Genomic DNA, 22,855 nt, shown 5'->3' on the forward strand with positions numbered 1-22,855 from the left:
GGTTAGTATGTTTTGGGGGTATGATATTTTTATGTCTGTAACTTTTTCATTCATCATTATTCATGAATCATTCTGGACTACCCATAACCATGGTAGCATCCACATTAATGTAGAAGTGTTTAGAAACATATTATACTCTTATTTACAATAAAAGTGATTCTAAAATGACACAATACATTATTTACCATTCATTTCTATTGGACACAAAATAATCTGAAACACAACCAAAACAAACAGCAAATGCATCCAACAAGTTTGTAGAGTGACAAGCTTAATGTAATTATTGCGTGCTAGAAATATGGTATAGAGGTCCTGGATGGCAGGAAGCTTGGCCCCAGTGATGTACTGGGTCGTACGCACTACCCTCTGTAGTGTCTTGTGGTCGTAGGCCGATCAGTTGCCATACAAGGCAGTGATGCAACCCATCAGGATGCTGTCGATGGTGCAGCTGTAAAACCTTTTGAGGATCTCAGGACCCATGCCAAACTTTTCAGTCTCTTGAGGGGGTATAGATTTTGTCGTGTCATCTTCACGACTGTCTCGGTGTGCTTGGACCATGTTAGTTTGTTGGTGATGTGGACGCCAAGGAACTTGAAGCGCTCAACCTGCTCCACCACAGCCCCGTCAATAAGAATCGGTGCGTGCTCGGTCCTCCTTTTCCTATAGTCCACAATCATCTCATTTGTCTTTATCACATTGAGGGAGAGGTTGTTGTCCTTGCACCACACAGTCAGGTCTCTGACCTCCTCCCTATAGGCTGTCTCATCGTTGTTGGTGATCACTGTTGTGTCATCAGCAAACTTAATGGTGGTGTTAGAGTCGTGCCTGGCCGAGCAGTCATGAGTGAACAGGGAGTACAGGAGGGGACTGAGCACGCACCCCTGAGGGGCCCCCGTGTTGAGGATCAGCGTGGCGGATGTGTTGTTACCTACCCTTACCATCTGGGGGCGGCCCGTCAGTAAGTCCAGGATCCAGTTGCAGAGGGAGGTGTTCAGTCCCAGGGTCCTTAGCTTAGTGATGAGCTTTGAGGGCACTATTGTGTTGAACGCTGAGCTGTAGTCAATGAATAGCATTCTCACATAGGTGTTCCTTTTGTCCAGGTGTGAAAGAGCAGTGTGGAGTGCAATAGAGATTGCATCATTTGTGGATCTATTGGGGCAGTATGTAAATTGGAGTGGGTCTAGGGTTTCTGGGATAATGGTGTTGATGTGAGCCATTACCAGGCTTTCAAAGCACTTCATGGCTACACACATGAGTGCTACGGGTCGGTAGTCATTTAGGCAGGTTACCTTAGTGTTCTTGGACACAAGGACTATGGTGGTCTGCTTGAAACATGTTGGTATTACAGACTCAGACAGGGAGAGTTTGAAAATGTCAGTGAAGACACTTGCCAGTTGGTCAGCGCATGCTCGAAGTACACATTCTGGTAATCTGTCTGGCCCTGCGGCCTTGTGAATGTTGACCTGTTTAAAGGTCTTACTCACATCGGCTGTGGAGAGCGTGATCACACCATCGTCCGTAACAGCTGATGCTCTCATGCATGTTTCAGTGTTACGTGCCTCGAAGCGACCATATAAGTTATTTAGCTCATCTGGTAGGCTTGTGTCACTGGGCAGCTCTCGGTTGTGCTTCCCTTTGTAGTCTGTAATAGTTTGCAAGCCCTGCCACATCCGACGAGCGTTGGAGTCGGTGTAGTACGATTTGATCTTAGTCCTGTATTGATACTTTGCCTGTTTGATGGTTCGTCGGAGGGCATAGCGGGATTTCTTATAAGCGTCCGGGTTAGAGTCCCGCTCCTTGACAGCGGCACCTCTACCCTTTAGCTCAGTGCGAATGTTGCCTGTAATCCATGGCTTCTGGTTAAGGTATGCACGTACAGTCACTGTGGGGACAACGTCATCGATGCACTTATTAATGAAGCCAGTGACTGATGTGGTGTACTCCTCAATGCCATCGGAAGAATCTCGGAACATATTCCAGTCGGTGCTAGCAAAACAGTCCTGTAGTTTAGCATCTGCTTCAACTGACCACTTTTTTATAGACCGAGTCACTGGTGCTTCCCGCTTTAATTTTTGCTCGTAAGCAGGAATCAGGAGGATAGAATTATGGTCAGATTTGCCAAATGGAGGGCGAGGGAGAGCTTTGTACGCGTCTCTGTGTGTGGAGTAATGGTGGTCTTTAGAAACCCTTTAGTGTAACGGCTTTCTTCCTGGGATGAAGGAGAGGACCAAAACGCAGCGCGGCTAGTGTTCAACATGTTTAATAAAGAATAATAACGTGAACACTACAAGCTACAAAACAATAAATGTGAAAACCGAAACAGTCCTATCTGGTGCAGAACACAAAGACAGAAAACAATCACCCACAAACCAACAGTGCAAACAGGCTACCTTAATATGGTTCCCAATCAGAGACAATGACAAACACCTGCCTCTGATTGAGAACCATATTAGGCCAAACAACAAACCCAACATAGAAACACAAAACATAGAATGCCCACCCAGCTCACGTCCTGACCAACTAAACAAAGACTAAACAAAGGAAATAAGGTCAGGAACGTGACATTTAGAAACAAACTGTGGTCATTACAGATCCATCACTTGTAAATTCAAAGATAGTAATTAACAGTGTCTCAATTATTGATAAAAAAATGCAATTATTCATTAATTAGAGAAGCTTTTCCTGACAGTGTTGTTCCAATAGAAAAAGGTATGCTATGTGTTGTAAATTGGCCGAAGGTATGTACTTTATCATACAAATATGTGCTCACAAACAAAGTGAGGGAAACACTCTTTGAAATAACTCATAGATGTTAGCCATCCAATGAAAGTATTTGTATGTTGAGGAGAAATGTACATTTCGTCAATCTGGGACAGAACCACTTTGTTTTTCCAATGTGTGTATAGAGTAATGGTCCCAGCTATGTTCTGGGTGGAACTTCGGCTGTGTAATAGATTTGTTAGGGACATCCATCTGCAAGCTTGTGATGTAATTTATTTTTTTTGATAGTCCAAGATTCTCCACTAATGAAAATAATGTGATGAATTTGATTATAATTTTTGTTAAATATTATATCTATAAAATGAATTTTTTAGAAGAAACGATCCTATTCAATATTTTTTAAGGTAGATTTAAATAATTACCTTGCTATATTCAAATCAAATCAAATGTTATTGGTCAGGCACACATGGTTAGCAGATGTTATTGGTCACATACACATGGTTAGCAGATGTTATTGGTCACATACACATGGTTAGCAGATGTTATTGGTCACATACACATGGTTAGCAGATGTTATTGCGAGTGTAGCGAAATGCTTATGCTTCTTGATTAACAGCGCAGCAGTAACTAACAGGTAATATCTAACAATTCCACAACAAACCTAATATCTAACAAATTCGACAACAAAACCTAATACACACAATCTAGTAAAGGAATGGGATGTGAATATATACAGTGGGGAGAACAAGTATTTGATACACTGCCGATTTTGCAGGTTTTCCTACTTACAACGCATGTAGAGGTCTGTAATTTTTATCATAGGTACACTTCAACTGTGAGAGACGGAATCTAAAACAAAAATCCAGAAAATCACATTGTATAATTTTTAAGTAATTAATTTGCATTTTATTGCATGACATAAGTATTTGATACATCAGAAAAGCAGATCTTAATATTTGGTACAGAAACCTCTGTTTGCAAATACACAGATCAAACGTTTCCTGTAGTTCTTGACCAGGTTTGCACACACTGCAGCAGGGATTTTGGCCCACTCCTCCATACAGACCTTCTCCAGATCCTTCAGGTTTCGGTGCTGGCGCTGGGCAATACGGACTTTCAGCTCCCTCCAAAGATTTTCTATTGGGTTCAGGTCTGGAGACTGGCTAGGCCACTCCAGGACCTTGAGATGCTTCTTACGGAGCCACTCCTTAGTTGCCCTGGCTGTGTGTTTCGGGTTGTTGTCATGCTGGAAGACCCAGCCACGACCCATCTTCAATGTTCTTACTGAGGGAAGGAGGTTGTTGGCCAAGATCTCGCGATACATGGCCCCATCCATCCTCCCCTCAATACGGTGCAGTCGTCCTGTCCCCTTTGCAGAAAAGCATCCCCAAAGAATGATGTTTCCACCTCCATGCTTCACGGTTGGGATGGTGTTCTTGGGGTTGTACTCATCCTTCTTCTTCCTCCAAACACGGCGAGTGGAGTTTAGACCAAAAAGCTCTATTTTTGTCTCATCAGACCACATGACCTTCTCCCATTCCTCCTCTGGATCATCCAGATGGTCATTGGCAAACTTCAGACGGGCCTGGACATGCGCTGGCTTGAGCAGGGGGTCCTTGCGTGCACTGCAGGATTTTAATCCATGACGGCGTAGTGTGTTACTAATGGTTTTCTTTGAGACTGTGGTCCCAGCTCTCTTCAGGTCATTGGGCAGGTCCTGCCATGTAGTTCTGGGCTGATCCCTCACCTTCCTCATGATCATTGATGCCCCACGAGGTGAGATCTTGCATGGAGCCCCAGACCGAGGGTGATTGACCGTCATCTTGAACTTCTTCCATTTTCTAATAATTGCGCCAACAGTTGTTGCCTTCTCACCAAGCTGCTTGCCTATTGTCCTGTAGCCCATCCCAGCCTTGTGCAGGTCTACAATTTTATCCCTGATGTCCTTACACAGCTCTCTGGTCTTGGCCATTGTGGAGAGGTTGGCGTCTGTTTGATTGAGTGTGTGGACAGGTGTCTTTTATACAGGTAACGAGTTCAAACAGGTGCAGTTAATACAGGTAATGAGTGGAGAACAGGAGGGCTTCTTAAAGAAAAACTAACAGGTCTGTGAGAGCCGGAATTCTTACTGGTTGGTAGGTGATCAAATACTTATGTCATGCAATAAAATGCAAATTAATTACTTAAAAATTATACAATGTGATTTTCTGGATTTTTGTTTTAGATTCCGTCTCTCACAGTTGAAGTGTACATATGATAAAAATTACAGACCTCTACATGCTTTGTAAGTAGGAAAACTTGCAAAATCGGCAGTGTATCAAATACTTGTTCTCCCCACTGTAAGTATAAAATATATGGATGAGCAGTGGCGGCTAAGATGCAATAGATAGTAAAGAATAGATAGTGAACGATACAGTAAATACATATGAGATGAGTAATGCGAGATATGTAAACATTCTTAATGTGACTAGTTTTCCATTTATTAAAGTGGCCAATGATATCAAGTCTGTAGGTAAGCAGCCGCATCTCTGTGTTAGTGGTGGCTGTTTAACAATCTGATGGCCTTGAGATAGAAGCTGTTTTTCAATCTCTCTGTCCCAGCTTTGATGCACCTGTACTGACCTCACCTTCTGGATGGAAGCGGGGTGAACAGGTAGTGGCTCGGGTGGTTATTGTCCTTGATGATCTTTTTTGCCTCCCTGTTGTAGGTGATGCGTTGTGCAGACCGCACAACCCTCTGGAGAGCCCTGCGGTTGTGGCCGGTGCAGTTGCTGTACTAGGCGGTGATACAGCCCGACAGGATGCTCTCAATTGTGCATCTGTAAAAGTCAGTGAGGGTTTTCGATGACAAGCCACATTTTTTCAGTCTCCTGATGTTGAAGAGGCGCTGTTGCGCCTTCTTGTTGTCTGTGTGGGTGGGCCATTTCAGTTTGTTGGTGATATGTACACCGAGGAACTTAAAACTGTCCACCTTCTCCACTGCTGTCCCATCGATGTGGATAGGGGGGTGCTCCCTTTGCCGTTTCCTAAAGTCCAAGATCATCTCTTTTGTTTTGCTGACATTGAGTGAGAGGTTATTTTCCTGACACCACACTTTGAAGATCCTCACCTCCTCCCTTTAGGCTGTCTCATCGTTGTTGGTAATCAAGCCGAGGCGTGCATGGCCACGCAGTCGTGGGTGAACAGGGAGTACAGGAGAGGACTGAGAACGCACCCTTGTGGGGTTGAGGATCAGCGGAGTAGAGATGTTTCCTACCTTCACCTCCTGGGGGCGGCCTGTCAGGAAGTCCAGGACTCAGTTGCACAGGGCGGGGTCGAGACCCAGGGTCTCAAGCTTAATGATGAGTTTGGAGGGTACTATGGTGTTGAATGCTGAGCTGTAATCAATGAACAGCATTCTTACATTGGTATTCCTCTTGTGCAGATGGGATAGGGCAGCGTGCAGTGTGATGGCGATTGCATCGTCTGTGGACCTATTGGGGCGGTAAGCAAATTGGAGTGGGTCTAGGGTAACAGGTAGGGTGGAGGTGATATGATCCATGTCTAGTCTCTCAAAGCACTACATGATGACACAAGTGAGTGCTATGGAGCGATAGTAATTTAGTTCAGTTACCTTAGCTTTCTTGGGAGACTGGGATATGGATTGATTGAATATGTCTGTAAACACACCAGCAAGCTGGTCTGCACATGCTCTGAGGACGTTGCTAGGGATGCCGTCTGGGCCGGCCATGGAGAAAGAGAGCCCACAGTCTTTGGTAGCGGTCAGTGTCGGTGGCACTGTATTGTCCTCAAAGCAAGCAAAGAAGTTGTTTAATTTGTCTGGGAGCAAGACATATTAAATACTATGCTCTGTAAGAATAAGAAGGTAATGAAATCAAGGGGCATAACTTTCACTTGGGGGGAATAATGTCCTCCCCACTTCTAAAACCAAAGTTGCGCCTCTGGCGAAATCAATTGATACTCTTGTCTTTGAATGTAAAAGCCCTGTATGTGTTTCTGTATTTGTGCTTACTGTTTATTTGTGATGTTTGTGTTATAAAAATCTATACATCCTTCTTAAAAAGGGTAACACATTTTAATTTGTATCCTTCAAAATATTTGTATTTATTTAAAAATGACATAATAATATAATACATTAAACAAACAAACAAACAAAAAAACAGTACTTACTGTCCTTGAAGTGATTATCACTCGTATCATGAACCGGAAGTGACTACAAGTTCTCCCTAGTTTGAGACCGGCAAGATGGCAGCGGACACGCAGGTTTGTGTCGCTGATGTTTAAAATGGTGCTGATTCCTCCTCGAGAATTTGTCAACAACATACTGCTGATAAGGAAGATATGATATGAGGGATAATTAATTTATTGTGGCTGCCTGTAGGGTTTCCCGTAAAATAAATTATTTAAACATTGTCCAGCTGGCTAAGCTAGCTAGCTAACCGTTACCTGGCTAGTACAGATTGCTGACGTTAGCCATAGGCAGTGTAAATATAGTAGCCAGCTAACTAGCAATACGTGGCTAACTAGCTAGTCAGTTTTCTCGTGGTGACCAAATCTGTTGTTTGAGATTAATCGAAACACCAACTAGATGAGTAGGTTTTAGCCAGCCTAGTTTCTAATTTATTTAGCAGTTAGCTATAATGAAGCATTTAATGAAGTTGTTCTTTGTTGGCAACAGCCAATTTTAGGTAGAACATATACTATACAGTACTTGTTTGCTAGCTAATGTTAGCCAGATATGAGAAGCCAAACACGACTGTCTTCTGAATGACATATTGTATTTGGTGACCACGCCTCAGTATCCAGAAATTTGCTAAATTAAATGTTTTAATTGTTATGGGTGGTCTGATCACTTTCTGCCTGATGGTGCCATAAAAATCTCAGAAGATATGTTTTCCATCTTGATAAATTGAAGACTAATTACAAAGTTATATCTTCAATCAGTGTGACATTTTTGAATATGCAGTACTATTGTTTCAAATGATTGACTTTATCCTAGATGCACACATTGCCAGGCGGCTTTCATTTGATTTTGGATGTCTGTGTATTGCACCAGGTTTCAGACACACTGAAGAGATTTGCTGTGAAAGTGACCACAGCCAGTGTAAGCGAGCGTAAGGAGATTCTTGGCGAACTGAAACAGTGTATTAGCGGCAAAGGTGAGGAGACAGATGCCCATGTAGTTAGCATGATTTGTTTATTTTCTGCTCTCACTCTGTTTATTTTTTGTCTTGGATTGTCAAGATTAAAGCAAACAGGTGTGAGTGATTGACAATGTGTATGTCCTTATAGAGCTACCAGAGCCAGCCATCAAAGGGCTATGCAAGCTATTCTGTCTCACTCCACACAGATACAGGTAGGTGCCCTTAGCCTACTGCTCTTCAGTATTCCCCAGTTATTGATTTGTTGGAAGTGTGTGTTGAGTGTTAAATGACATGTCTTCTCTAGGGATGCTGCATCTCGACGAGCCCTCCTCTCCGTCATTGGCCTACTGGCCGAGTCTCAACCTGAAATCCTAGCAACCAGCCTCCTCCACTGCCTCCTCAACTGTGGCGTCATCAGCAAGAATGGAGCGCCCAGGTAGGACTTGGGGATAGGAATAGGGCTAAGACTAAATGCTTTGTATACATTTTACAGTGAGTTCTGTGAAATATTGTACTAATTTCACCACATACTGAATACCTTATTTGTGTTCCCTGTCCATCTTGTTGTGGTGTTGTCAGTAAGAGCACAGGCTCGGCTGCCTTCACCGGGCTGGCCTGGACCTGCCTGTTGGTTCGCTCTGTGTTCTTGGCTCCAGAGAAAAGAGTGGGCCCCATCTGGAAGAAACTGGTAAGTGAGCAAGGAATCGGACACTGCTTATAGAAGCCATGCCTTTCACCTCCCAGCAATCACTATTTACATATATACCGTGAAACGATTTCGGCATGAATTTAGATGTCGTCTAGTTCCACACAGGTGATGGGATGTTTGGTTTTGGTTGTTAAGGGACTTGTTAAGCCCTACTACTGTATCTGCATCCACCCATTCATGCTTCACTATCTTTCCTCTGACAGGTGGAGGTACAGAGTTTACTGCTGGCTGAGGTGGTGGGAGGGGCTCAAGCAACAGCACTGAAGTCAACCCTGAAGAACCTGAGCCACCTATGGAAAAAGGTAAGGGAGGTGTGGGGTTGGTATTCAAGGAACGCCAGACAGTAATAAGGAATATTTGGACACTGTCATCATGGTCCAGTGTAAAATCAATATATTGGATTTGCTATGATTTAAAATGCTTGTCTCTGCTGTTTTTCTCCAGAACCCTGGCCTGGCGGATCAGTATATAAGCACCCTGTTGAGTCTGGAGCAGAACCCCAGCTCACTGGCTCTGCTGGGGGTGTGTCTGGACTTCTGCACAACTCACAAAGACATGGCCACTGTAGAGAAACACAAGGTGTCTGTTATTTGAATGCAATTAGATGAAAGATATTTCTATATAATAAAAAAATATTATATCTGTAACCAAGCCTCTTTTGTTTTTAGAGTGCCATATTGGACCTGTATATGAAGGCAGTCCTCATGAGCAAGACTAGACCACACCAACACCTATTGGTGAGTGGCGCTGGACTGGCCCTGAAACTGCTTTTGTCAGTGAGACCCAAAGATTGGAGTTCACAACCTAAAGACCTCCCATAGCCACAATTGATGTGTATTGCAAAATATATTTTGGGTGTTGGTGCTAAAACTTCTTCTCTGTAATGTGTTTTGTGTTCCCCTGCAGGACAAGAGTGGTTCCTTGCTGCGCCATGTCTCCCACTCTGAGTTCAAGGAGCTGCTGCTGCCTGCCCTGCAGAAGGCCATGCTCCGCAGCCCAGAGAACGCCATGCAGAGTGAGTACAGTAGCTAATATCACAATCAAACACAATTTTGTGTATATTACCTACTATGTATTGTAGTTTTGTCCTTTCAAGATATAATTTCCTCTCTCCTTCAGCCGTCTCCTGTCTACTGGCTTCAGTGACTCTTGACCTCAGTCAGTATGCCATGGATATTGGAAAAGGCATTGCAAGTAAGTCAGGCCTTTATATGTAGAAATGTAGCTTTTTGAGGATGTTTCTCTCTTTCTGTGTGTGTAACCAGGCTATAATGTGTGTTTTCAGGTCAGCTGAAGGCCAATAATCCCCAGCTGATGGAGCAGGCAGTGCAGGCCATGCAGAACCTGGCCAAGCAGTGTAGTGACCCTAGCGCTGTACAGGATGTCATAACACACCTCTTCAGCATCCTGGGAGGCAAGGACAACTCACTTTACTATGACCTAAGAAACATTTGAGCACACATGGCACAACACCCAAGTGTAAAGTATGTTTTTGCACTAACAGAACTGTGTATTTTCAGGGTCAGAGGGGAAGCTCACAGCATTCGGCCAGAAGATGAGTGTGCTGTCAGGTAGCGTGGTCACTAGTCTTCTGTCCTTCATAACCCCCACTTAGTATGTAGTCTTGCAGACCGATGGATGTTGTCTTTTAACCCTGGTTTTGACTTGTTCTGTCCAGGTATCGGCAGCTGCAGCCATCATGCTGTGTCGGGCACCTCTAGCCAAACTCTCAGCTCTGCAGTCGCTGTGCTGTTCATCCCTTATCTGCAACAAGAAGGTAAGAACTATCTCTCATTCCTTCCTCCTCATTCCCTTCATCCATAGAGAGAGAGGTGCTCATGTTGTTTCTGTCAGTCCATGAGGGGACCTTGGTGCACGCAGTGGCTGTCCTGTCTCAGTGGAGTGGGCGGCTGACGGTGGAGGTCCCCAAGGCTCTGCTGGACTGGTTCAAGAAGGCCTTCACCCTCAAGACCTCCACCTCTCCTGTCCGCCACGCATACCTGCAGGCCATGCTGGCGGCATTCAAAGGTTAGTTAGTCACTGGGCAACTGTTACCTGTGTGTCTGTGAGCTTGTCTTTGAAATTAAATAACTTGTCTGCGTGTATTGATCCAGTTCTATGGAATGCAGGAGGCACAGAATCACAGCCCTGCCCTCTCTCTCCTCTCCAGGTGACACTCTGGGACAGGTATCTGACCTCGTGCCTCTCCTTCTCCAGACAGTGGAGAAGGCTGCGGCCCAGAACTCCCAGCATGCTCTGCTCTCAGAGGGCGTGGCTGCTGCTGTTCTCCTGAGTCGACTGTCTCTGCTGGAGACCCAGACAGGTGAGAGAATTTAGGATCATGACACCCCATAATTATTGAAGGTTGAGGTTCCCAGTAGGGGACAGTGCCCTTGTTCATCAGTTTAGAGACTGACATAGAATGGTGTGTTTTGTCTTTGTTGCAGAGGCCAAGTTGGCTGTCTTCTGGACCCTGATCCTGGATGAGAAGAAACCTTTATTCACCACAGAGAAGTTCCTCTCCCAGGCCAGTGAGGAAGGTGAGGCATAATAAACAAACTAATGCAGACTGTCAGTAATCGCACAAGTGTCGAGATATGGGACGATATTGAGTATTAAATCTCTTTCACCTCAGCGTTGTGCACAGTGATACAGCTGTGTGAGAGAATTTTCTTGGACCACTCCCACCGACTCACCAACGGCAAATCACCGTGAGTGATTGCTTTACTGTCTCAGTCGCTCTGAATTTGTATCAGCATTTTGCGTAACACATTTCCACATTTAGTACTCTGTAAGTGTTGACTCTTTCTGCTCTCACCTGTCAGGATGTACCACCGTGCCACTGTGGCGGTGCTGCTGTCTCGTAGTTGGCGTGTGCGGAAGCGGGCACAGCAGACCGTTAAGAAGCTGCTCTCCTCCCTGGGCGGCTCCGGGCTGGCCCACGGCCTTCTGGGAGAACTAAGAGTGGTCATCAACAAACACAAGGTACGAATAGTTGACTGTGAGGCACTAAGAATTTTTATAGATTTGTAGTTGCAGGTCTCACCTCAGTGGTACTATAAACTAGTAATGACTGATTTTAAATTGGGATGTTAAGTACAAATATTTTAATTGTATTTGTAGTGTAATATGAATCTCTACATTAATCCTTTTGTCATTGACTATATACTGTATCTTTGTCTTTCCCCAGGTGTTGCCTCAGGAGGTGCTGCAGACAGAGTCAGGGGAGTTGTCTGAGGTGGGCAAGGCCTACAGTCCCCCCCGTGTCCTGCTGGAGGCGCTGTGTGTGGTGTGCTCTGTGGCTGGCCAGTGGAACGACACAGCCGAGTCAGACAAGATTGCCATGGAGATCCTGGTCGTCACCCACCATCCCTCCATAGGTCTGTTCGTTGACTTGTTACTGCGCTCCACAGCATCTTTCACACTGCAGTTTGTATGAACTAGGGATGGGCAAGGTTCATCAAATATCTGAACGGATGTTAGTATTCGATTACGTGAGTTAATTTAGCGAGATTTTTTAATTTTTTTATTATAAAACAATGTTTTATATTTATTTATTTTTAGGCCTATTTTATCGATAAAAGCTTGGTTTAAATTATTTTACATGGATAAACCATGACATTTGAAATGATTAATTTAATAAACAAACTAACTTTAGAATGTAGTTTTTATAACTGTGCGTTGAGCTACTGCTGCACATTTAACCCTCCAGGCTGCCCTGACATCGGTATGCTATTTTCCCCACTTCAAATAGCAGTTAAATGCGCTCACCTAACGTTTCCACAACACCTGACACAGATCAATGCAAAACACTCTTATCATTTCATGTTTTAGTTTTGTATTATCACTTGCAGTGTTTTAAAATTATATGCAGAATCTTTTTGTAACAATCAATTCTATCATGGCGAAAATCTTCTCTTCCATTGTTGCTGTTAGCCAAACTACTGGAGAAAGCAGCATGTCTCCTGTTTACCTCTGCCATTTGCGTTGTTCTGATTGGTCAAGATTCAATAGCAAAGAGCTTTTATTTTTTTCAATTTCGATTATTTGTATTTCTGAACAATTATGATATTATTTCAAATGCCCATCCCTAGTATAAACCCACTACTAGTACTGACATCTTTCCCCCCTCCTCTCCGATGATGCAGTTGAAGCTCGACCCGGTTTCTGGCCGCACCTGCTGTCCAGCATGAACATCAAGGCCGACGAGTTCATAGACAAGAACCTGGATGACATTCTGCCACGGCTGTTGCAGGCCAACACTGACAATCAGGTCGGAACATATTTTACATATTGACATCCTTATATCAGATGTACACATACACATACATACTTACACTCACAGCCAAGGGATGGTTGAGGCCTACATTTGCTCTCGGTGATTGGATGAGACAAGCCTATGATCCAACTTGTCATGTACTCTTATTGGCTGACTGATGGTCATCCTCTTGTTTCACCAGGCTATAAGGAATGCGGTCGGTGCCCTGTCCGGTCTCTCTCCCATCAAGCTGCTGCCACGGGTGATGGAGCGTGTGACACAGTGGCTGTCCAATCCTGCGTTGCGACAGGTCACCAGGGAGGAGTACGCCATCATGCTCACCCCTGAGGGAGAGCTGTATGACAAGAGCATCATCCAGAGGTAGGACACTAATACAGTGTAAGAGCTGTTCTGTGGGTTTCACATTGTAGTCAGCAAGAATGCTTATCATTGTTTCAAAGACCTTGGCTATGTTGATTTCTTAGTTAAACGCAACAAAGGCTTGTTTCAACATTTCATTCTCTTCCTCCCACCTCCCGTGTCCTGTGCAGTGCCCAGCAGGAGAGCACGAAGAAGGGCAACATGAAGAGGGAGAACAAGGCCTACTCGTATAAGGAACAGATCATAGAGCTAGAGCTGCAAGAGGTGAGACTATGGGGGGCTATGATTGATAAACTAGATGGAGAGAGGCTTGTTAACTGTTGCACTCCTACCTATTACCTTATTACTGTACAGTGCTTTCAGAAAATATTCACACCCTTGACTTTTTCCACATTTTGTTGTTACAGCCTGAATTTAAAATGGATTGAATTTAGATATTTTGTTTCACTGGCCTACACACAATACTACATAATGTCAAAGTGGAATTATGTCCCTCAGTCTATCAGTGAATTTCAAACACAGATTCAACCACAAAGGCCAGGGAGGTTTTCCAGTGCTTCGCAAAGAAGGGAACATATTGGTAGATGGGTTTTTATAAAAAAGCAAACATTGAATATCCCTTTGAGCATGGTTAAGTTAATTACACTGTGGATGGTGTATCAATATACCCAGTCACTACAATTTTTTAAATGTAACTTTTATTTAACTAGGCAAGTCAGTTAAGAACAAATTCTTATTTACAATGACGGCCTACCAAAAAGGCAAAAAGGCCTCCTGCAGGGACTGGGGCCTGGGATTAAAAAATAATAATGAATACAATATAAATATAGGACAAAACACACATCACACCAAGAGAGACAACACAACACTACATAGAGACCTAAGGCAGCAACACATGACAACACAGCATGGTAGCAACATAACAACAACATGGTAGCAGCACAAAACATGGTACAAACATTATTGGGTGCAGTCAACAGCACAAAGGTCAAGAAAGATACCGGCGTACTTCCTAACTCCGTAGCCAGAGAGGAATGAAACCGCTCAGGGATTTCACCACGAGGCCAATGGTACATTTAAAACGGTTAGAGCAGTGGTGACCAGCCATTTCTGAGTCGAGATCACTTTCGCAGTCAAAAAGCAAGCTGAGATCTACTGCTCAGATTTTTTATTTTACATTAACCTCACACAAACTGTTTTGTAGTAGTGAGGTCTGGGCACTAGGCCTAATACATTCACAGCATATTGGCTATATGATTGGCACCTATGTAATCATCAATAATATTGTTAATCAGCCCATATTATTTTCAAAACTCGAGCTTTGATAGCAAAATAGATCTGTTGGTTTAGCACTTGTGAGGCACTGTGGAGCATGAATTGAAATCATTAGCTTTTTTATTTTACTGGACTGATGGTACATGCATCTGATGGTCAACGAGGTCAAATCACGACGTCAGTGATCTCCAGGTTGAAAAGTCGGAGCTCTGGAAAGATGCCCTGTTCTCTACTTCCTTTCCTCCAGTGAGACTGATCAGAGAGAGGGGACACCGTCTTCTACCTGATGGCGAAACTCGTGTCGCATCGCATCTGCCTCATGCACAAATTCATGTTGTTCCTATGATCAGAGAAAGTTAAATATTCCTTAATATTAATATCGACACAACGAGCTGCTAATAATAATAAAACGCAGGGCTATCGATACTTGGCTACTCATTCATTGCAGCTGCAGCCCAAGCGGAAATACGGAGAAGTGCGTTTTGTAATAGTGTTAATAGTAATAGCTCACTCATAAAAATAGCAGCTCTTTGCTGTATCCGTTGACAGTCTCTCTGTGGTCATGGTTTTAAAAGTTATTAAATCTTACGTAGGCTAGTAACCTATTAAACTTGGCTATGGCCAGGGTCATGGAAGCTCTGTAGCCACAGTGATTTGAGCTATCCAATTGGGCAGCACAGTAGGTGCTCTAGATTTAGTCACAGATTTGCCGGTCCGCCCGGTGTGCAGGACTTTAATCAAGTGCACCTACCGGCAACAGCTCAACACGATTTTAAAAAAGGAGCGCAAGCCTCGCTCGTTGGCTTTCTACAGAAATATTTGATGATCGACTAGGAATGCCTTGAAGATTGGCCGGTTGACGACCACTGGGTTAGAGTTTAATGGCTGTGATAGGACTGAAGATGGATCAACAACATTGTAGTTACTCCACAATACTAACCTGATTGAGACAGTAAAAGTGAATCCTGTACAGAATAAAAATATTCCAAAACAGTGGTTTAAATTGTTTTGTTGTTGTCATACTTCAGTTAAAGATGCCTTAATAGAAAATGACTGAAGTGAAAGTCACCCAATAAAATACTACTTGAGTAAAAGTTTTAAATATACTTAAGTATCGCAAGTAAATGTAATTGTAAAAATATACTTAAGTATTAAAAGTGTGAATAATTTCAAATGGTCTATATTAAGCAAACCAGATGGCACCATTTTCTTGTTTTTTGTTTATTTACGGATAGCCAGGGGCACACTCCAACACATAATTTACAAACAAAGCAGCATACCACCCTGCATCTGCTGGCTTGCTTCTGATGCTAAGCAGGGTTGGTCCCTGGATGGGAGACCAGATGCTTCGGGAAGTGGTGTTGGAGGGCCAGTAGGGGGTGCACTTTCCTTTGGATGTAACCCCCCCCCCCCCGTACCCCAGGGCAGTGATTGGGGACATTGCCCTTTGTAGGGGGACGTTAAATGGGTGTCCTGACTCTGTGGTCACTAAAAGATCCCATGGCACTTATCGTAAGAGTAGGGGTGTTAACCCCGGTGTCCTGGCTAAATTCCCAATCTGGCCCTCACCATCACGGTCACCTAATCATCCCCAGCTTCCAATTGGCTCATTCACCCCCCTCGCCTGTAACTATTTCCCAGGTCGTTGCTGTAAATGAGAACGTGTTCTCAGTCAACTTACCTGGTTAAATAAGGGTTAAATTAAGTCTGCCAGATCAGAGGCAATAGGGATGACCAGGGATGTTCTCTCAATAAGAGCATGAATTTGACAATGTTCCTGTCCTGCTAGGCATTCAAAATGTAATGTACTTTTGGGTGTCAGGGAAAATGTATGGAGTAAAAATAACGTTATTTTCTGTAGGAATGTAGTCAAGTGAAAGTTGTCAAATATATAAAATACAGATACCCCCAAAAATGACTTAAGTAGTACTTTAAAGTATTTCTACTTAAGGACTTTACACTACTGCAAAACATGCATCCTGTTTGCAATAAGGCACTAATGTAAAACTGAAAAAAATGTGGCAAAGCAATTCACTTTTTGTCCTGAGTACAAAGTGTGATGTTTGGGGCAAATCCAATTCTACACATTGAGTACCACTCTCCATATTTTCAAGCATAGTGGTGGCTGCATCATGTTATGGATATGCTTGTAATTGTTAAAGTTTGAGGAGTTTTTCAGGATAAAAAATAAATGGGATGGAGCTCAGTACAGGCAAAATCCTAGAGGAAACCCGGTTCAGTCTGGTTCTGTTCCACCAGACACTGGGAGATGAATTCACCTTTAAACTAGACAATAACCTAAAACACAAGGCCAAATCTACACTGGAGTTGCTTACCAAGAAGACAATGAATGTTTGACTTAACGCTACTTGGAAAATCTATGACAAGACCTGAACATGGTAGTCTAGCAATGACCAACAATCAATTTGACAGAGCATGAAACATTTTGAAAAGAAAAATGGGCAAATGTTGCACAATCCACTTGTGTTAAGCTCTGAGAGACTTACCTAGAAACACTCACAGCTGTAATCTCTGCCAAAGGTGAAGTATTGAGTAAGGGCTGTGAATACTTTAATTTTCAATACATTTGCAAAAATATCTAAAAACATGTTTCGCTTTGTCATTGAGGTATTATGTGTAGATGGTTGAGATTATTCTTCTTTTTTTGTCCATTTTGAATTCCGGCTGTAACACAACAAAGTGAAATAAGTCAAGGGGTATGAATACTTTTTGAAGGCACTGTGTATAGGCTAATAGATGCAGGAGCATATTGGTACTGTTTGATGATCCTCTGTTATCAGAGAATGTAAACTGAACAAAAATATAAATGCAACATGCAACAATTTTGACTGAGTTACAGTTTATATAAAGAAATCAGTCAATTGAAATAAATTCATTTGGCGGTTATCTATGGATTTGTCATGACTGGGAATACAGATATGCATCTGTTGGTCATAGATTTCTTTTAAAAAAAGAAAATGGTTGGGGCGTGGATCAGAAAACCAGCCAGTATCTGGTGTGACCACCATTTGCATCTTGCAGCGTGACACATCTCCTTCGCATAGAGTTGATCAGGCTGTTGATTGTGTCCTGCTGAATGTTGTGCCACTCGTCTTCAGTGGTTGTGCAAAGTTGTTGGATATTGGCGGGAACTAGCACACATTGCTGTACACGGTGATACAGTGCATCCCAAACATGCTTAATGAGTGACATGTCTGGTGAGTATGCAGTTGTGTTCATTGTCCGTAGCTTATCCCTGCTCATACCAAAACCCCACCGCCAAGAACGGGTGCACTCTGTTCACAACGTTGACATTGGCAAACAGCTCGCCCACCTGATGCAATATACGCTGTCTGCCATTGGCTCGGTACAGTTGAAACCGGGATTCATCCATGAAGAGCACACTTCTCCAGCGTACCAGCGGTCATCGAAGGTGAGAATTTCCTCACTGAAATCAGTTATAACGCAGAACTGGTGAGGACAACAAGCATGCAGATGAGCTTCCCAGAAATGGTTTCTGACAGTTTGTGCAGAAATTCTTGGGTTGTGCAAAGCCACAGTTTCATCAGCTGTCTGGGTGGCTGGTCTGACGATCCCGCAGGAGAAGATGCCGGATGTTGAGGTCCTGGGTTGGCGTGGTTAGACGTGGTCTGCGGTTGTGAGGCCAGTTGGATGTACTGCTAATTCTCTGGCAACAGCACTGGTGGACATACCTGCGGACAGCATGTCAATTGCACAATCCCTCAACTTGAGACTTCTGTGGTATTGTGTTTTGTGACACAACTGCACATCTTAGAGTGGCTGAGATATTGTCCCCAGCACAAGGTGCACCTGTGTAATGATCATGCTGTTTAATCAACTGCTTGATATGCTACACCTGTCAAGTGGATGGATTATCTTGGCAAAGATAGAAATGCTCACTAACAGGGATGTAAACAAATTTGTGCACACAATTCAAGAGAAATAAGCTTTTTGTGCCTATGGGAAATGTCAGGGATTATTTATTACAGCTCATGAAACATGGGACCAACACTTTACATGTTTTGTATTTTTTGTTAATTATAATAGGTCTAATTTGAATTACGATTGAACCATCATTCATTGAAGAAAGTAGAGTTATCATGAAATGAACACTGTGATTTCTATGTCTGTTTTAGGAGATCAAGAAGAAGAAAGGCATCAAAGACGAGTTGCAGCTGACCAGCAAACAGAAGGAGATGATGCAAGCCCAGCTGGAGAAAGAGTCCTCCATTCGCAAGAGACTACAAGGGGTACGGCCAGACACTTTAACATTTTTCACACTTATCCAGTTTCTCAAACGTTAAACTCTAGACATTGACATAATGTTCCTGTTTGATCGATCGACTGTTGTGTGGTTGTCAGTTGGACATGGAGCTGCAGTGTGCGGTGGGTCTGCTGGAGGCAACGTTGATCCAGAAGCCTCCCCAGATCTCCTGGCAGCTCCCAGGGGTCCTCCAGGTCCTACTGCCCCTCCTCCAATCCCCCCTGGCCGCCCCACGCCTGCAGCAGGCCTTCCTCGACATAGGAGCCTGCCTCATGCCCATGGAGCTGCACTACCTGGGTACATATAATATATGGTGTAATATATTCCATTTTGTAGACACTTTTATCCAAAGCATAAACTAATACACTCGGTAGAGCTTTCCTCTCACTTCCCTCATATGTCCTTCATATGGTGTTCACACACCTTCACAGATCTAACAGGACTGGATAGGAGAAAATAACATGGAAACTCCACCTAGCCGACATGAAAACTATGTGGAGTTATTGCTTGTACCTATCCAGTTGTCCCTGATCTTTAAATGGGAGTGAACAAAGATAAAGTGGAGGGAAAAACGTTCTACTTCCTGTGATGAAACTTCTTCTTACCTCCTTCATGTTCTACTCATGGTCTTCTCCACAGCTGTGCTAGTGGGCCGGGTGACACTGCGCCTGATGAAACCTGAGTGTGATCTGGACGAGGCCTGGGGACAGGAGGATCTAGAAACAGCCACTCAGCGCACTGTCGGGCTGCTGCACATGCACACTGTCCCACACAGAGAGGGCAAGGCTGGTGGTGAGCGCACACACACACAGAGAGGGCAAGACTGGTGAAGAAACACGGACACAATACAGACACACATCAACGACATCAACATCATTGAGATTATACCTGCTGGTGGCCTAATGCTCTCATCCTGTTGTTTCAGACATGGCTCCACTGTCTGCCCCAGCCTTCTCCTTCTGTTTCCCCCTGCTAAACATCGTGCTCAGGGACTCCTCAGGCAGCACTGAGGAGACCGAGAGCATGCAGGTCCGTGCCCTGCAGGTCATCAATGTGCACGCTCAACTTCGCGCCGAGGTCGACACCACAGACATACTCATCGATGAGGTAAGAGTTGATCAAGTTTATCGTCTCAGTGTGTTGTCACATCCCTTCGTCTGAGGCATACTCCTACCAACGTATAATACTCCTACCAACGTATAATACTCCTACCAACGTACACTGCTCAAAAAAATAAAGGGAACACTTAAACAACACAATGTAACTCCAAGTCAATCACACTTCTGTGAAATCAAACTGTCCACTTAGGAAGCAACACTGATTGACAATAAATTTTCATACATGCTGTTGTGCAAATGGAATAGACAAAAGGTGGAAATTATTGGCAATTAGCAAGACACCCCCAAAAAAGGAGTGATTCTGCAGGTGGTGACCACAGACCACTTCTCAGTTCCTATGCTTCCTGGCTGATGTTTTGGTCACTTTTGAATGCTGGCAGTGCTCTCACTCTAGTAGTAGCATGAGACGGAGTCTACAACCCACACAAGTGGCTCAGGTAGTGCAGTTCATCCAGGATGGCACATCAATGCGAGCTGTGGCAAAAAGGTTTGCTGTGTCTGTCAGCGTAGTGTCCAGAGCATGGAGGCGCTACCAGGAGACAGGCCAGTACATCAGGAGACGTGAAGGAGGCCGTAGGAGGGCAACAACCCAGCAGCAGGACCGCTACCTCCGCCTTTGTGCAAGGAGGTGCACTGCCAGAGCCCTGAAATAATGACCTCCAGCAGGCCACAAATGTTAATGTGTCAGCATATGGTCTCACAAGGGGTCTGAGGATCTCATCTCGGTACCTAATGGCAGTCAGGCTACCTCTGGCGAGCACATGGAGGGCTGTGCGGCCCCACAAAGAAATGCCACCCCACACCATGACTGACCCATCGCCAAACCGGTCATGCTGGAGGATGTTGCAGGCGGCAGAACGTTCTCCACGGCGTCTCCAGACTCTGTCACGTCTGTCACATGTGCTCATGTGCTCAGTGTGAACCTGCTTTCATCTGTGAAGAGCACAGGGCGCCAGTGGCGAATTTGCCAATCTTGGTGTTCTCTGGCAAATGCCAAACGTCCTGCACAGTGTTGGGCTGTAAGCACAACCCCCACCTGTGGACGTCGGGCCCTCATACCACCCTCATGGAGTCTGTTTCTGACCGTTTGAGCAGACACATGCACATTTGTGGCCTGCTGGAGGTCATTTTGCAGGGCTCTGGCAGTGCACCTCCTTGCACAAAGGCGGAGGTAGCGGTCCTGCTGCTGGGTTGTTGCCCTCCTACGGCCTCCTCCACGTCTCCTGATGTACTGGCCTGTCTCCTGGTAGCACCTCCATGCTCTGGACACTACGCTGACAGACACAGCAAACCTTTTTGCCACAGCTCGCATTGATGTGCCATCCTGGATGAACTGCACTACCTGAGCCACTTGTGTGGGTTGTAGACTCTGTCTCATGCTACCACTAGAGTGAGAGCACCGCCAGCATTCAAAAGTGACCAAAACATCAGCCAGGAAGCATAGGAACTGAGAAGTGGTCTGTGGTCACCACCTGCAGAATCACTCCTTTTTTGGGGGTGTCTTGCTAATTGCCTATAATTTCCACCTTTTGTCTATTCTATTTGCACAACAGCATGTGAAATTTATTGTCAATCAGTGTTGCTTCCTAAGTGGACAGTTTGATTTCACAGAAGTGTGATTGACTTGGAGTTACATTGTGTTGTTTAAGTGTTCCCTTTATTTTTTTGAGCAGTGTATAATACTCCTACCAACGTATAATACTCCTACCAACGTATAATACTCCTACCAACGTATAATACTCCTACCAACGTATAATACTCCTACCAACGTATAATACTCCTACCAACGTATAATACTCCTACCAACGTATAATACTCCCACCAATGTATAATACTCCCACCAACGTATAATACTCCCACCAACGTATAATACTCCTACCAACGTATAATACTCCCACCAACGTATAATACCCCCACCAACGTATAATACCCCCACCAACGTATAATACTCCCACCAACGTATAATACTCCTACCAACGTATAATACTCCTACCAACGTATAATACTCCTACCAACGTATAATACTCCTACCAACGTATAATACTCCTACCAACGTATAATACTCCTACCAACGTATAATACTCCTACCAACGTATAATACTCCTACCAACGTATAATACTCCTACCAACGTATAATACTCCTACCAACGTATAATACTCCTACCAATGTATAATACTCCTACAAACGTATAATACTCCTATCAATGTATAATACTCCTATCAATGTATAATACTCCTACCAACGTATAATACTTTTCTCTTCCTGCACTCTCCACTCTATTAATGGCTGGCCATCATGGACAAAGGGCTTATGTTTGTATGACTGTCTCTCTGTTTTGTCTCTCAGAATGGTCCTGAGCTGCTACCTCGTTTCAGTATGCTGCTTCTCCTGGCCAGAGTCATCTCCACTGCAGCACCCAGACTGCAGGTACACACTCCAACACCATGCTTCTACCACATTTACAGACAAATACTAACCAGTAGAGCTCTCACATACGTTTATACAGTGTGTCTGAGTGTAGATCTGTAATTGTGTGTGTTTCAGGTGCTGGCGTCCCAGTGTCTGACAGCAGTGTGTGCCAGTGGAGGAGGAGAGAAGGGCTGTGCTCTGGCTGAACAGAATGAGATAGATGTCCTGCTGGAGGCTTTGCTCTCCCCCTGCTTCTCTGTCAGAGACGCTGCCCTCAGGGTGAGGAAATAGTGTGTGTGTACTGGGTGTGGGTCTTTGAATGTGTGTTAATGTCCCACCTCTCTTTCTGTCCAGGGCCTGTTGGAGATGGAGATGGCTCTGCCTACAGAAAGTACAGATGCCAATGGTCTGCGTGTTCTCCGCAGACTGTGGGTGTCCAGATTTGATGTGGAGGAGGAGGGCAGGACCCTGGCTGAGAAGTGAGTATCTAACGTTGTCTCCTCTGTGTAATACTTAGCTAGTTGAATATACACTGCTCAAAAAAATAAAGGGAT

General features: G+C 44.2%; 1 protein-coding gene across 1 annotated transcript in view; it reads left to right on the plus strand.

The window, feature by feature from the left end:
• Positions 1 to 6,924: 6,924 nt before the first annotated feature.
• The window catches only part of LOC139576948 (stalled ribosome sensor GCN1-like), a 38,327-nt gene continuing 22,396 nt past the window's right edge, over positions 6,925 to 22,855 (plus strand). The window contains exons 1-29 of the mRNA XM_071403574.1: positions 6,925 to 6,984; positions 7,778 to 7,880; positions 8,014 to 8,077; positions 8,170 to 8,301; positions 8,445 to 8,553; positions 8,778 to 8,876; positions 9,019 to 9,153; positions 9,243 to 9,311; positions 9,481 to 9,589; positions 9,694 to 9,768; positions 9,860 to 9,988; positions 10,095 to 10,145; positions 10,253 to 10,351; positions 10,429 to 10,602; positions 10,745 to 10,897; positions 11,022 to 11,114; positions 11,210 to 11,285; positions 11,400 to 11,559; positions 11,765 to 11,954; positions 12,723 to 12,847; positions 13,035 to 13,213; positions 13,384 to 13,477; positions 18,646 to 18,759; positions 18,872 to 19,070; positions 19,413 to 19,565; positions 19,699 to 19,880; positions 22,239 to 22,319; positions 22,437 to 22,580; positions 22,656 to 22,780. Of these exons, the coding sequence (XP_071259675.1) occupies positions 6,967 to 6,984; positions 7,778 to 7,880; positions 8,014 to 8,077; positions 8,170 to 8,301; positions 8,445 to 8,553; positions 8,778 to 8,876; positions 9,019 to 9,153; positions 9,243 to 9,311; positions 9,481 to 9,589; positions 9,694 to 9,768; positions 9,860 to 9,988; positions 10,095 to 10,145; positions 10,253 to 10,351; positions 10,429 to 10,602; positions 10,745 to 10,897; positions 11,022 to 11,114; positions 11,210 to 11,285; positions 11,400 to 11,559; positions 11,765 to 11,954; positions 12,723 to 12,847; positions 13,035 to 13,213; positions 13,384 to 13,477; positions 18,646 to 18,759; positions 18,872 to 19,070; positions 19,413 to 19,565; positions 19,699 to 19,880; positions 22,239 to 22,319; positions 22,437 to 22,580; positions 22,656 to 22,780 (3,434 nt within the window). The 5' untranslated portion in view covers positions 6,925 to 6,966. The remainder of the gene's footprint in view (positions 6,985 to 7,777; positions 7,881 to 8,013; positions 8,078 to 8,169; positions 8,302 to 8,444; positions 8,554 to 8,777; positions 8,877 to 9,018; positions 9,154 to 9,242; positions 9,312 to 9,480; positions 9,590 to 9,693; positions 9,769 to 9,859; positions 9,989 to 10,094; positions 10,146 to 10,252; positions 10,352 to 10,428; positions 10,603 to 10,744; positions 10,898 to 11,021; positions 11,115 to 11,209; positions 11,286 to 11,399; positions 11,560 to 11,764; positions 11,955 to 12,722; positions 12,848 to 13,034; positions 13,214 to 13,383; positions 13,478 to 18,645; positions 18,760 to 18,871; positions 19,071 to 19,412; positions 19,566 to 19,698; positions 19,881 to 22,238; positions 22,320 to 22,436; positions 22,581 to 22,655; positions 22,781 to 22,855) is intronic.

The sequence above is a fragment of the Salvelinus alpinus genome, chromosome 5 (genome assembly GCF_045679555.1).
Source record: "Salvelinus alpinus chromosome 5, SLU_Salpinus.1, whole genome shotgun sequence".
In the NCBI taxonomy this organism is placed as follows: domain Eukaryota; kingdom Metazoa; phylum Chordata; class Actinopteri; order Salmoniformes; family Salmonidae; genus Salvelinus; species Salvelinus alpinus.